The sequence below is a fragment of the Rhinolophus sinicus genome, linkage group LG04, assembly GCF_036562045.2.
Source record: "Rhinolophus sinicus isolate RSC01 linkage group LG04, ASM3656204v1, whole genome shotgun sequence".
NCBI classification, from domain to species: domain Eukaryota; kingdom Metazoa; phylum Chordata; class Mammalia; order Chiroptera; family Rhinolophidae; genus Rhinolophus; species Rhinolophus sinicus.
The window spans coordinates 40214434-40227757 of NC_133754.1; the positions used below are offsets into that span (position 1 = coordinate 40214434).

General features: G+C 35.2%; 1 protein-coding gene across 2 annotated transcripts in view; it reads left to right on the forward strand.

The window, feature by feature from the left end:
* The window catches only part of GPC6 (glypican 6), a 1036531-nt gene that overhangs the window by 502394 nt on the left and 520813 nt on the right, over positions 1-13324 (forward strand). For both annotated transcript variants that reach the window (XM_019737186.2, XM_019737185.2), the window contains exon 3: positions 9700-10091. In XM_019737186.2, coding sequence (XP_019592745.1) covers positions 9700-10091 — 392 coding nt within the window. The remainder of the gene's footprint in view (positions 1-9699; positions 10092-13324) is intronic.

Sequence of the window (13324 nt, forward strand, 5' to 3'; positions counted from 1 at the left end):
ACATCTTCCTTCTGTTGTCTGTGTTATGCATTTCAATGACACCCTAGTTAGACTATGATAGGCAATCCCTTTTCCTTGGGTATTAATTAGCCGTGGCAATATCAAAGCTTAGTCCTCCCTCTTCCCATGCTGCACCCTTTCTTCCATGGGAGGAACCCAGTGAAGGCAGAGGGAGACTTAGAAGAGAGAGTTAATTGATGGCAAAGGAAAAAGAGATGGAGGAGAAAGGAAAAGAGACTAGTACACTCTTATCACCTGGACCACTGTTAGTGCTCCATACGTAATCTCAACACCTCTTCACCTCTTTAATCAATGCAATGCAATCTTTCCAAGACCAGAACACTAATTGTCTTCTTAGAGAAAAGAGAGAAGGAGAAGGAAATGAAAGGAAGCAGAGAATCTGGGCTTTCATGATGTATAACATGACTCTTCCCTCCATCATCATTCTTCCTTCCTTTACCCATATGACCACCATATGCATTGACAAAAATGAAACTATTGGAGAACAGAGAAAAGCTGTAGTAATTCTTAATCTTTGCTGTACATTGGGATCACTTGGGGGGCTTGAATATATACTGATACCTGGATCCCACTTTCAGAGATTGTGATTTAGTTACTCTGGTGTGCAGCCTGGGCATCAAGATTTTTTTAAGCTATTTTAATGGGCAGCCAAGGATGAGAACCACTGAATTCCATGAAGAAGGGAGAAGAAAGTAAATTCCATTTGGTTGCTCCTCCTCACTCTCCTTAAAAGCCCACACAAATCTCTTGTTCCAGTAGCCCCTGTTCCTTGTCACTGACATTTTTCCTACAAACTAACTCTGGCTCTGCGTCCCAGAATTCATCCTTGGTGCTTTGGTGCTGGAGGACTTTTTTCAACCCTTCATCCCGCAAGTAGTTAGGTAAAGAAGGAAGGGAAGCTGGGCAAAGAACTGGGTTTGTGAACAGAGTAATATGCTATTCTTGTTTGAAAACCTAACTGCATTTTTGATGTTAAGGAAAACAAAAAGGTGGCAGTGATTTTGAGGTTTATAGTTTAGGTGCATAATGGGTTAAATAGGCAATTGATGTTGTGGGTAATATCATCTCTGAAAGAAAAATGGAAGCAGGGTCTGGGATAAGACCTAAAGGGCGTTGTCAGTAGGCCAAAGCTAAGGAGTTGTGCAATGCTGAAAGTGAACTCTGAAAGCATCTCAGAAAGCAAATCATATGCATTGCTTAGGGTGAGGTAGAAGTACGGTCTTCAGGCTGAAAGCAGTTGTTTGCTTTTGGCAGCAACTGTCAGCAAATTTCAAGAGGTAATTTATGATTCCCAGAATGAATAGTTTATCTATACCACCTTGTGAACATAAATGGCCTAATCAGGCTTTCTTACTTTAAAAGATAACTTAAAGAGAAATAGACTACCGAGAAATAAAACATTTATCAATCTGATGTGTAAAGGATCACTAAGTATAGAAAAAATTTAACCCTGAGAGATGTGACTTCAAGTCAACAATTTCTATAAATTGCTTCATTGCTTCAAATCTCCCTATAGCAACCAGTTGCCTAGTGCTGCTTTCCAGGTAACTTTCCTTTTCACAGCTAAGTTGCACACCTGATACTGAAAAAAAGAGCATTTAGTCTCCTCAGTTGACTGTATTTTAATGGTATTAAATTGAAGGGCTTTGGTGCAAGGTATTGATCATTTTTAATGAACACTCATAATTGTAAACTATGACATTTCATCAAAGATATATTCATGGAAAAGTCTAGTTGGTTAGATTAAATACATTGGAAAATATGAAATGGTGATGTCCAATTTAGCTAAATAATGCATTTTAAAATGTATTATTATTCTTGGTTTTCTTGATTTACTGGTTAAAAATATTTCTCTAGAACTCCTATGTTTCTTCTTATTTAGATCTGACATATGGGTGTTTCCAACACAATGGTAGTACTATAATAAAAATAACCTTTGGATTAACATAGCAAGCAATTTTGAATTATGCATTATAGTATTTTTAACAGCTGATGTATTTATTATTTTCTGAAAATAATTCTCCTAGATCTATATGAGCATTATATTTCATTATAGGGCCTTGTAAGATGTTAAAAGCTAGTTTAAATTTCTATTTTTATTAATTATCATGAAGAGAAAGTAACAAATGAAATTATAATAGTGTTTTCTTTTGTCTAACCTAGGATCGAAGTAAAGTGTTATTTTTTTTTTTTCTTTTTCCATTTCTATATTGTCTATTTTATATGCCAGATTTACTGGGATTTTCTCCTTATGAAGTTCTCCAGAGACTCATTAGACCACAACCTTAGAAAAATTTAGGGGTGTCTACTTTAAAAATCACTAAAGTCACCTAAATCCACTAAATCATTTAAGTGATTTAAGAATTGACTTTTGGATTATAGTTACCTCTCAGGGGAAAATAAAGAGATGAATGTGCTGCAGAGCTGTCAGAGCTAATTTTAACACATAAGATAGAAAACAATGGAGGAAAGGGACTTTTATTCTATTACTTAGATATTGCAGAGTAATAATTAAATATTACCTGACCTATAAGAATTTAAAGGAATAATATGTTTTATTAAATTATTTTATCTTTGAACATTTCATTTAGGATTTTGACGCTTTATGCAGGGATTGGCAATTTTTTGTCTATAAAGGGCTATATATTAAATAGTTCGTGCATTTTGTATCACATACTTTCTCTGTGTCATATTCTTCTTTGTCATTGTTGGATTTTTGTTTGTTCGATTTTGTACTAACATTTAAATGAATGTGTTCACCTACAGATATGTATATTTGTTTATAATGCACATGTATTATTAAAAATGATATATACAATTTAATATATATGCAAATGTACATATATCACAAATGAGACAGATTTTTTAGTCAAATATTTTTAGTGTCCTTTTGTATGACAGTCATTATTCTATGCACTGTAGTTATAATCCCATGCTCTGTGACTGATTTTTTTCTAGTGGAAGTCAATCCTTGGAGAAAGATGTACCAGTTGCATTGACTAATTAGTGTTAGTGGGAAAAACAATCATATATGAAAATTATTTTTATAAATAATTTATATTTGACTTAAGATAAACTGCAAAGCTACCCCACCCTCCTGTTCTTTCTTAGAACTTATCCTGGTCTGTAATGGTTTGGAGCTCTGGGTTATGTGCTAGTTCAGTAGTCTAAGGCAACTTGCTTATTATTTCTGAGCCTCAGCTTCCTCATTTGCAAACTGGATATGCTAGTATCTGATATACTTAAAATATATGTAAGTCTGATAACACGGTGTCTGTCACTATATGTGAGGCCCATAAACGTCAGGCAACTTCTTAGGTACTAGCTCTAGTTATGCTTGAAATTATCATTACTCAATGTGTCAAATCCACTTGTCATCTTCATTTATTTTTACTTTCCTCCTAAAATACAACAAAGGCAAATGAAAATGATAAAGATAATTCTGTTGTTATATTGATTACATTTTAATTCAGTTTGTGTTGAGGTGTGGACACTTACTTAAGGGGCAGATATTTGATTATAATAATCCATCTAACAAGAAAGAAATAGATTACTAGTATTAGATTACTTTGAATTATATAGGTTTCTATTAACTCCTGGGATGAACTGACTGAGTAAATGATAATACTTATCATAATGGAATACATTTAATCTATGAAAGCATATACATACAGAGCAAGAAAAAGTATAAATGAAAAGATAAAGAAGTGGCAAATCACAAATGAATTTCTGCTTACAGCAACATTGCCTCGCAATAATTATGGATTCAGATTTCTCCCTTTTTGAATAAATTTTTATTTTGAAAATAGTTTTATATAATTTCAACCCCCAAAATTTTTTTAAATACGTACTGAGGGTCTGTTTCTCCCACAAAAATGTAACTTATATTGAAGAAAAACTACTAAAACAATATAATAGGATATCTATTGAAAGTAGCTCTTTCTTCTTTCCCTTATGTCATGTTTAACCTGTATTATGAAGAAATAAAAGATGACATAGTTTTGTTTATTGAAAAAAAAAAAAAATTCCGGAATGAGTTTATTCAATATAACAAAATAGCTGTTAAATGGATGAAGGCTTTACTGCAATGTATAAGACTCAGAAGTGGTTTAGGAATTAACCCTAATGTAGTATGGTGGGCATTGCTTAAATGAAGCATGAACGTGAATACAGTCAGCTTGGTGAAATCATGGGCTTTGAGGTCAAGTTCCAGCAGTGACAACAGCAGAGAGGTAAGCATGAAGCCAGGCAAAGCATGGCTCAAGATAGGCTGGGCTGTTCAGAGAGGAAGTGAGAGTCTGGAGGAACAGTCTGGATAACCAACATGTTTTTGAACAGAGACCACAGGGCATTTTATGTATAGAGGTACATGAACTTGGAGCATGGGAGGATATGAATGATTTTGTATGTAAATGTAAAAGAATTTGGAGAAAACAAAAGGGTAAATCAGTTATGCCTGTTCTAAGATGTATTTTGCAGTGTCTCTCTCCCTCTGAGGTGGGCCCACAAAAATCATCACTATCTAAGAGGAGACTAGACCAGGTGGCTGTATTTCACTGGAAGCTCACGGTCATCCATTTACCTATGCACACACTACCACTTTTTAAGATGCTACTGTACGGTGGGCACCATACATGTAAATGGTATTATTGACCACCAAGAATCTTACTCATGAATATAACCTATATTTCATTTCCTTTCACATGAAGGACAGCTCCTCCCAAAGGGGGTGGGGGGACAAAGACAAAAAACAAAATAAAATAAAAATAAAAAATAAAACAAGCAAACCAAATAAACAAAAAGAAAGATAAAGTACAGCTCCTCAAATTTATCTCATAAATAAATTGTGGGGTCAATGAGGTCCAGAAATGTGCTGGCCTTTTCTCAGAGTGTTTTTGATGTCTTATTTGTAGGCCTCTGGAATTTATCAGTAGAAGGGTGGCTCTCAGTGGGTGGAATCAGAGTGATTCCCACCCCCTGGGGACATTTGATAATGTCTGGAGACTTTTTCAGTCATGACTGCTGGGGAAAAGATTTGTTATTGGCATCTAGGAAGTGGAGGCTAAGGACGCTACTTAATATTGTAAAATGCACAGGACAGCCCCTCACGACAAAGATTTTTATATCAAAATGTCAGGAATGCTGAGGCTGAGACTCTGGTGTAGATGACTAGCATTCAACTGTAAAATGCTACATGTGCTATGACTTGCCAAGGGTACCACTTTATGTGGCAAGGACTCCCTGAGCAACAGCAATCTTCACTGCTTACAAGGCCTCATGCCTGGGAGTGGGAAGAGACAGGCCATTCAGGGACTGTGTTTTCTCACCCTCAAAGTCTTCACACAGAAGAGAGTAAATGGTACTGTGGTTCTTCCTTCATCAATGCTGCTCATTAACTCAGGATTTTTCTGTAGTCATATCAGGTTATCATGTAAGCAAGAAGACTTTTGAAAGGAGAAATCGTATCAAAAGATATACCTGCAAGTTGGCGGATGTATGCAGAATGAGGAAGGATGCTCCTACTCAACCCTGAAAAAGGGGTAGGGAGGCAGGGTGGAAGCTTTACTGTGTCTATGAATCATATCCGTTACAGGATATCAGCTTTCTTAACCCTTCTACTACCCTTCATGCCAGCTCCTCCAGGCCTTTTCTTAGCCCAAGCTTGGGTCCTGGGTGGACTGAACCATTTTAGCACGCTTTTTTGAAGGGAAGAGTAGAATGAAACAGATTAAGAGAGAAATGCACTCAACACAAATACATGGTACTGTATTTTAGTACTCCTTTGTCCTGATAGAACGAGTGCTATCTGTAATCACGTATAGGTATAATCTCCACTGACCAGTGCCCAGAGCTTTTTATTCATTGGGTTCTGTGATTACACAGATTTCCACCATGATCCTGAAATGTTAGTTTTAAACAAGATGTCAGTAAGAAGTATTTTGGAGAGCATGAGAACAGAATTAGAAAGTGCTACAATTTCTAGGTAAATGCTCTATAGTGTTTAATTCAGTCTCCATACCCAATCCACCTCAGAGTATGTTTATCTTTGAGTACACTAGTATTAATGAGACTTCTCCAGGTTAATTGGTCAAAGCTTTTGCTGTTTCTATATTTACTGCAAATTCCTGGAGAGACTCTAGACCTCTCTTCCCTCTTGCTCTCACCTCCCTAAGGCCCTGCAAGCACCTTACATTTTGATCCATTCATTTAGAGGAATCATTTGAAGCCTTTCTCTGATGCCCGAGGGCACCTTGTGGCTCCTAGGAGTGGATTTTTTTGCCCCTTAGGAGACCTCTCCCAGTGATCAGGCAGCATGCAGAGTTTCTTTTTGCTTTTGAAACTGTGGTGGTTTTTATCTACAAGATGATTCTCCCCCTTGAAGCAATGTGCCCTGCAGCCAACAGATGTTTGCATCCAGATCTCCCCTATAGATGAATAAAATCCTCCCAGAGGCTAATACTAGCTGGAAAGAATTATTTTGTGCATCTATGAAGCATAACTGAGCTCTAAGCTATCACATTTGCTGATTATGGAAGAAAAAAACGCAAAAACTTTTTTCTGCCAAGCGTTTCTTGCAGATGAGAATTTTTGTTGACTGAAAGCTTCATCCAATGTGAGATTTGCCCTTTCTGATTCAACAAAGGGTTAGATTGAGAGTTTTTCTTTATATTGCTCTTCAGTTTTGTTCTCTGTGCTTTATAGGCATCACACTTCATCAGCAAAATGGGTCTGATAACTGCCTTCCAAATAGCCATCTTGTTTGGTTTGCTGGGCAACAATTTTCATCCAAGCATAAAATACTTTGTTCAAAGAGTCAACCTTCAAAAGCTGGAAGTCTGAGTCTATGGGCACGCTAAAACTGAAATGAGCATACTTGTTTTTGAGGACGTTAGTTTTGCCTCAGTACCTTGGATCCTCATCTTTATAAGATCTAAGATCAATGTAGCTTAAGGTAGCAACATTTGTCATAATCACTTAATGCATTAGTGTCTTTCAGTACCAAATATTAGCATAGACCCTGAGATCACTAAACCATATAATAATTTTGAACAAGGAATAATAACTTGACTTTTGAGGACCAGTGAAGCTAATAGCAAACTTCTGAGACAGTGACACACCCTTAGACACAAATTTAAGCTTGAAAGCTAATGAAATGCTTCTTGAGTCATACTCATTAAAATATAATAACTTGATTTCTATATTTAATGATGAATATTAATTAAGGCGTAAGGAGACAAACCACAAGACACAGTGAGTGAGCAGGCTGATTTCAACCATTCAGATTCAAAGTGGGCATCAGTCCAATACTTTATATTCCCCATGGCAGGAAGGGAAAAAGCCTAAGGAATGTTACCTTCAGTAAAAGAAAAATAAAATAAAATCTTCATTCCTACAGAGAAGCACTTATACCTCAAGTCTTTGGAGAGCAATAAGAACCAGAAGATTTGTTGTTGTTGTTGTTTTTCTTTGTTTTCTTTTTTTGTTTTGTTTTAGCTCTGTGCAAATCCAGACCGCATTATTGATTACTAACTATTCATTGCTGAAGGCAGTACTCTCTATTCAATAAACTAAGCTTTAATTTGTGAGCCTAACAAAATAATTAACATCAAAAAGAAGATAAATGAATATGCTGTCCTGATCTCATGATTAGAATCCACTTTCTAGTCTCGTTTTATTAGTATTTTTCAATTCAGTATTTTCTCCCCATTCTCTTCTACTTTATTTCCACAACCTGTAACACCTTTTACCTGCTCCTATATCAACAAGGTCAAGCTATTTTTATTCTTGGTTTCAGCAATGCAATGTTTTAATAGTGTAATTTTATACTTTGATATTAATAATAATTTGATATGGTTTCTAATTTAGAACAAACAAGATGACTCGTATTTCTGAAAAAATTCTGAAATGCTCCTGATGTCATAAAATCATAAGCCACATGAACATATAGGAAACATACATAAATAATTTAATTGATCCTTTGACAATTTTGAAAAGTGTGTCTGATTTGCTTCACCACTGTTTTTTTCTTTCTGAATCCTTGAACACTAAAGAGGTTTAACAATATTTAGCCTGATTTTACATTTGGGAAAAATTAAAATAAGAAATATTTGGTGCCTTGGGCAAGATCACACAGACTTTATAAACAGGACTTAGATAATCCCTGTCACTGTACCAATAGAATTTCTTTCACACTAAGAGGGTGTGTCACTGTCTCAAACATGTAAACAGAGTCCTTTTCTAGCTTTGGTGCTCTAGTTTTATTCCATAACAAATATAAAATAACCATCATTATTATAGACACCATATCAAGACAATGGTTTAATACTATATTATTCAGAATGGAAGTAGCTAAATCAAGTCTTTTTCAGGCAACTTCAATAAAGCAGAAATGAGATGTAGCTTCCATGGAATCCTGGAGAGTGCATAGCTTTTTCCTTTCTGTGTCTCAGGATCCCATCTTTCCCACTCCCCAGGGCTCCAGAGAGAAGAGAGTATTTTTTTTCCTACTTAGATTTCTTGAGGTGTGTAGGACTTGATTCATCCCTTTATTAGTTGAGAGGGGACATAGCTTCAGAGAATAAAAGGGAACGATGAGAGGCAAAAGAAAGGGCACTCTCTTGGTGGGAACTTGGATGTATAAACTCAGATCTTTCTTTCCTTCCTTAGACTTTTCTCCATCCCAAATCACATTCTCCACATGGGATAAAACTTGACCTTACTCTACCCAGGTTTATTTGTGCATATTGATAGTTGTCTTAAACACATGAACTACTTCTTGAGGGAGCCTAACATGAGGTCCAATTAGGCTAATAATACCTAGTGACAGTACTTTCTTATTTATTTATTTATTTATTTATTTATTTATTTATTTATTTATTTATTTATATCCCATAAGTGATCCCAGTAACACTCAAGTGCTGTTGCAGGATAGAAGAGTTCATTTCTTGGTATATGCTTTTCTTTTGGACCTGCTTAATCAGAAATTCCAATTGCCTATATTTTATTCAAATACTTTAAAATAATAGTTTGTTTATAATGATAATGCAAGGTACTTCATAACTTTTGATTCATTATAGCAAACTAAATTATGTTTATTATGCTTTTGGTATTAAGTGAATCTAATTGCATTATGAATCTCTCAACACTGATAATTGATTGCTATATATATCAACTACAAAAAGTCTAAAATATTACAGTAATGTGAGTATTCTATTTATGAACTATTCCAAATAAAAGCAATTTAATTGAGTTTAGTGTTAGAACAGATTTGTAAATAGGATGGAGTAAATGTTTTTATTAGTATACATGCACTATTATGTTAATAACAATACTTTGCAACATATTTTGTTTTGACTTGATATCAAACTGTAGGGTTTTCTAAAATTTAATAAATGAAAAGAGAATTGAGGAACTTTGGAGGAATAATAAATGGTAATCTCCTAATAATAATGGATGTCCTTTCAAATAGAAATCACACTTTTTTTTGACTCAGAGGAGATTATCAATGTACGGCAACTTTCATTTAAAATATTATTATTATCAGTTTATTGATACCTTAATCACAGGGTACATTTTTTTCTATGAAAATGATCATTAGAAGCAGTTGTTTTTAAGGTAAGTAGATGCCCGGGACTTTCTAGATCTTACTATATGACTGCTTTCTTGTTTCATTTGCAGAATTTTTCCGAGAGCTCTTGGAGAATGCAGAAAAGTCACTAAATGATATGTTTGTACGGACCTATGGGATGCTGTACATGCAGAATTCAGAAGTGTTCCAGGATCTCTTCACAGAGCTGAAAAGATATTATACTGGAGGCAATGTGAATTTGGAGGAAATGCTCAATGACTTCTGGGCTCGGCTCCTGGAGCGGATGTTTCAGCTGATAAACCCGCAGTATCACTTTAGCGAGGATTACTTGGAATGTGTGAGCAAATACACAGACCAACTGAAGCCATTTGGAGATGTACCCCGGAAATTGAAAATTCAGGTCACCCGCGCCTTCATTGCTGCCAGAACATTTGTCCAAGGGCTGACGGTGGGCAGAGAAGTTGCAAATCGAGTTTCCAAGGTAATTGAAAATCTGCTATCTTTCTAATTGGTCTTCCACTTTTACTCTGTTTATAAAACAAATGTTTAAAAAAAAGTCAAGGTGAAAATTCCAACTTGCAGTGGTCCTTGCTCTTAGATAAATTAGCTAAATGTCAAAGCCTAATTCTGATTTTTTTTTTTCCTTGCTTTGTGAAGACAGGATTTCAAACCGTTCCATGTGATTTGGAACATAATGTCAATATTTATCAGCAGTACAGCAGAAAAGCTTTTATCGGGAGTGGTATGGAAACAAGTGTCTTGTAACTGTGACCACTTGGCATTTCTGATCAGAGTTTTAAGGAGGGTAAATACTCATGAAACAGTCTATCCAGAGGTTGTACTCCTCTAGTAGGACACCAAGTGCCAGTCTTCACGAAGACTGCAAGTGGAGACAAGTCGTTGTTCAGAAGACCAGTTTACCTGCCATTCTTTCCTTTTTATTACCCTTGTCAAAGTGGCCAAATTCCTTAATCGTGAGGAAAGAACCTTCTGCTGGCACCTGTAGAAGTGAATTAGAGAAGACTAAGGAATACAAGGTATAAATTCTGGCTGAGAATTCCTTTTCTTATCCATTAGCTTTGTAATTCTATGCCACATATTGTGTTAAGTTTATGAGAAAGATAAGTAATTAGTACACATCTTGTCTCTAAACCTTCAATTCAAGGTGTATTTCTTCATCGCTGTCTTTAAACATTGATTATTTCCTGTGTAGAGTGTATATGCCTTTGTTAAAATTCCTCCTTGATAATCAACTCTTCCTATGAGTTGCCCATTGTGAGGTCCATCCAACAAATAAACTTACAAATGATTACTTTAAGAGGTAAAGTAAAAACAATACGTAGTAGGAATCTGGTTTTATATCACACAAAGAAATTCATATGTGTACAAAGATTGTTGCCAAACACAACTTTCTTAATGCAGGGCTGTGTCAAAGAACCACACATTTTTCATAACTATGGGTTGTATCCTGCCATGTTTTTTGTTTTTGTTTTTGATTTCTACTTTGAGCTCCTCAATAGTTACATGTTGGCATAAAGCTCATGTATACTCTTAAAAATGTTTCTCTATGGCCCTATTTTTAAAATTCATAACGATCTATTTATAAATTATAAGTTCTTAAAACATCTATTTTAGCATATGGAAACATTATTTACAAGAAGTCTTTAATGGGGATTTAATGACAAAAAGAGCATATATCTCTCATTATAAGAACAGTGCTTTTTTATCAAAAATCAACAATGTTCTAGACTAAAAAATAGAGCCTTAAAAGTGGCTGAGAAGGCATTGTCCAGGTGCACTAACAAGAGGAAATGTGATCGTCTGAGAAAGTCTGGAAAGTACAGATTAGTATAAAAAAACAAATATGTAGTCCATGTATTCTTAAGTAGATAGATTTTGTTTAAAAAAAAATTTAGTCACAGAGATGTGGAATTGAAGCCTTTGTTTTTGTTAAAGAATGAAATGCATGGCCAGCTTTGAGAAACATGATGTGAGAAATTCAAAGCATGGATTGGTATATGCAACAAACCTCCTGATTGTTTATATTGATTCTGCCTGAGTGTAAATAATGTTTAATATTGGGCGTATATTTTGGTCTGGGGCAGATCCAGTGAGCTAAGAGAATATTTTCTAGCAAATTCTCTGAAAAGCCACAGGGAAGCTTACCCCTGATTCTCCTTTTTCTCAGAAGATGGCATTAACAACTGCTTGGCAATGGCACCTCCCCTTTGTCATTCATTCCCTGACTGTCTCAGTGGGAGGTTTTTGTCTACAAAAATCGAGCATTCTACTCTTCAGGGATAGGTTGACATCATGGACCAACCATGATACGTATGCGGAGTATGAGCTCTAATTTTTTTCCAGATGTGAGGGATATCCTCTGAAACACCGACATTGTGTTTGCCCTGATTCCTTCATAACCAACATTATTTGCAGAGCAGCTGCTGTGGGTTTGCGATGTAATTTGTGGTAATGTAGCCATGGAATGTTCACTGTTCAATGCAGATATTCGCTTGTCTGACTTGAGTTTTATTAGCATTAATCTACTCAAATAATAAATCCCATGCTGAAATCTGGGCACCACCATCTGGTAATCTGGTAGGTAAGATGATAGATAGATAGATAGATAGATAGATAGATAGATAGATAGATAGATAGATAGATGATACATAGATGTGAATATATAGACTTGGTTTAAAAGAAACTGAGCAATTTTTTTCTCAAGTAATTTATGATCAAGAATTTAAATATTTTACCAAGAAACTTTCTCATCTTATGATTACCAAATGGTCTGTAGCTGACTGAACCAGAAATAGATCTACTAGGGCTATTTGGTTACTGATGATATCAGCACACAAACTATTTTTTTGTAATAAGAGTAAAATATTACAAGGACTAAATATATACATAGGGAAGCAGGAATGGTATTTGAGGGTTAAGCCCTTCATAAATCTAAAGTCTCCCTATGTTCTGTTAATTGAGTGATTTAGGGTTGGCGGAATGATTGCAGAAGAGTTAAGGAATGCAAGGCAAAACTCCCAAATGAACATCAACAAACTGACTTATCTCCTTCATTCTTGGTTTGGGGGATATATTTTTTGCTTTAATTTCTCTCTTCTCTTTAAATGGCTTCTTAAGTCTTAGAAGACATCATTAATAGCTTCTAATTAGTTGTTTTGACTAGAAAATTTATCTCTTCAGCAAAACACAGCAGTTAGACACAAATGTTTTGACACAACATTATAGGGAATTTTCTTACCAGAAAAATGGAGAACTAATTTGTAGGCATGAACACAATTATTTTTTAAACTTCTTCTTGCCATCTCATATATACAAACATTGTCTTTTTCTAAGCTCTGAATAGATCAAGTTAATTTTCAGTAGCTGTAACTGGAGATCTGATTCTTAGAAGTGTTATGTGATTCTGGAGTGAATATCTGGTAATTTAGCCAGGATTCATTTCCCGTGTGAATAACTGTTTTTAACTGTGCCCAGTGTTGACAAGATAGGGTGAATCAGTAAGTCATACTTTGCCAGTGGAGGTGTAAATTGATGTGTTCACTTTGGATAACGATTCAAAAATACCTGTATTGTTGAAGAAGTGCATATCCTAAAACTGAAATTCTACACTTGGAGAAACTGTTTCATGTGTATACAGATAAACGTGCAGAAGAATGTTCATAGCTTCATTGTTTACAATAACATAACAAATAG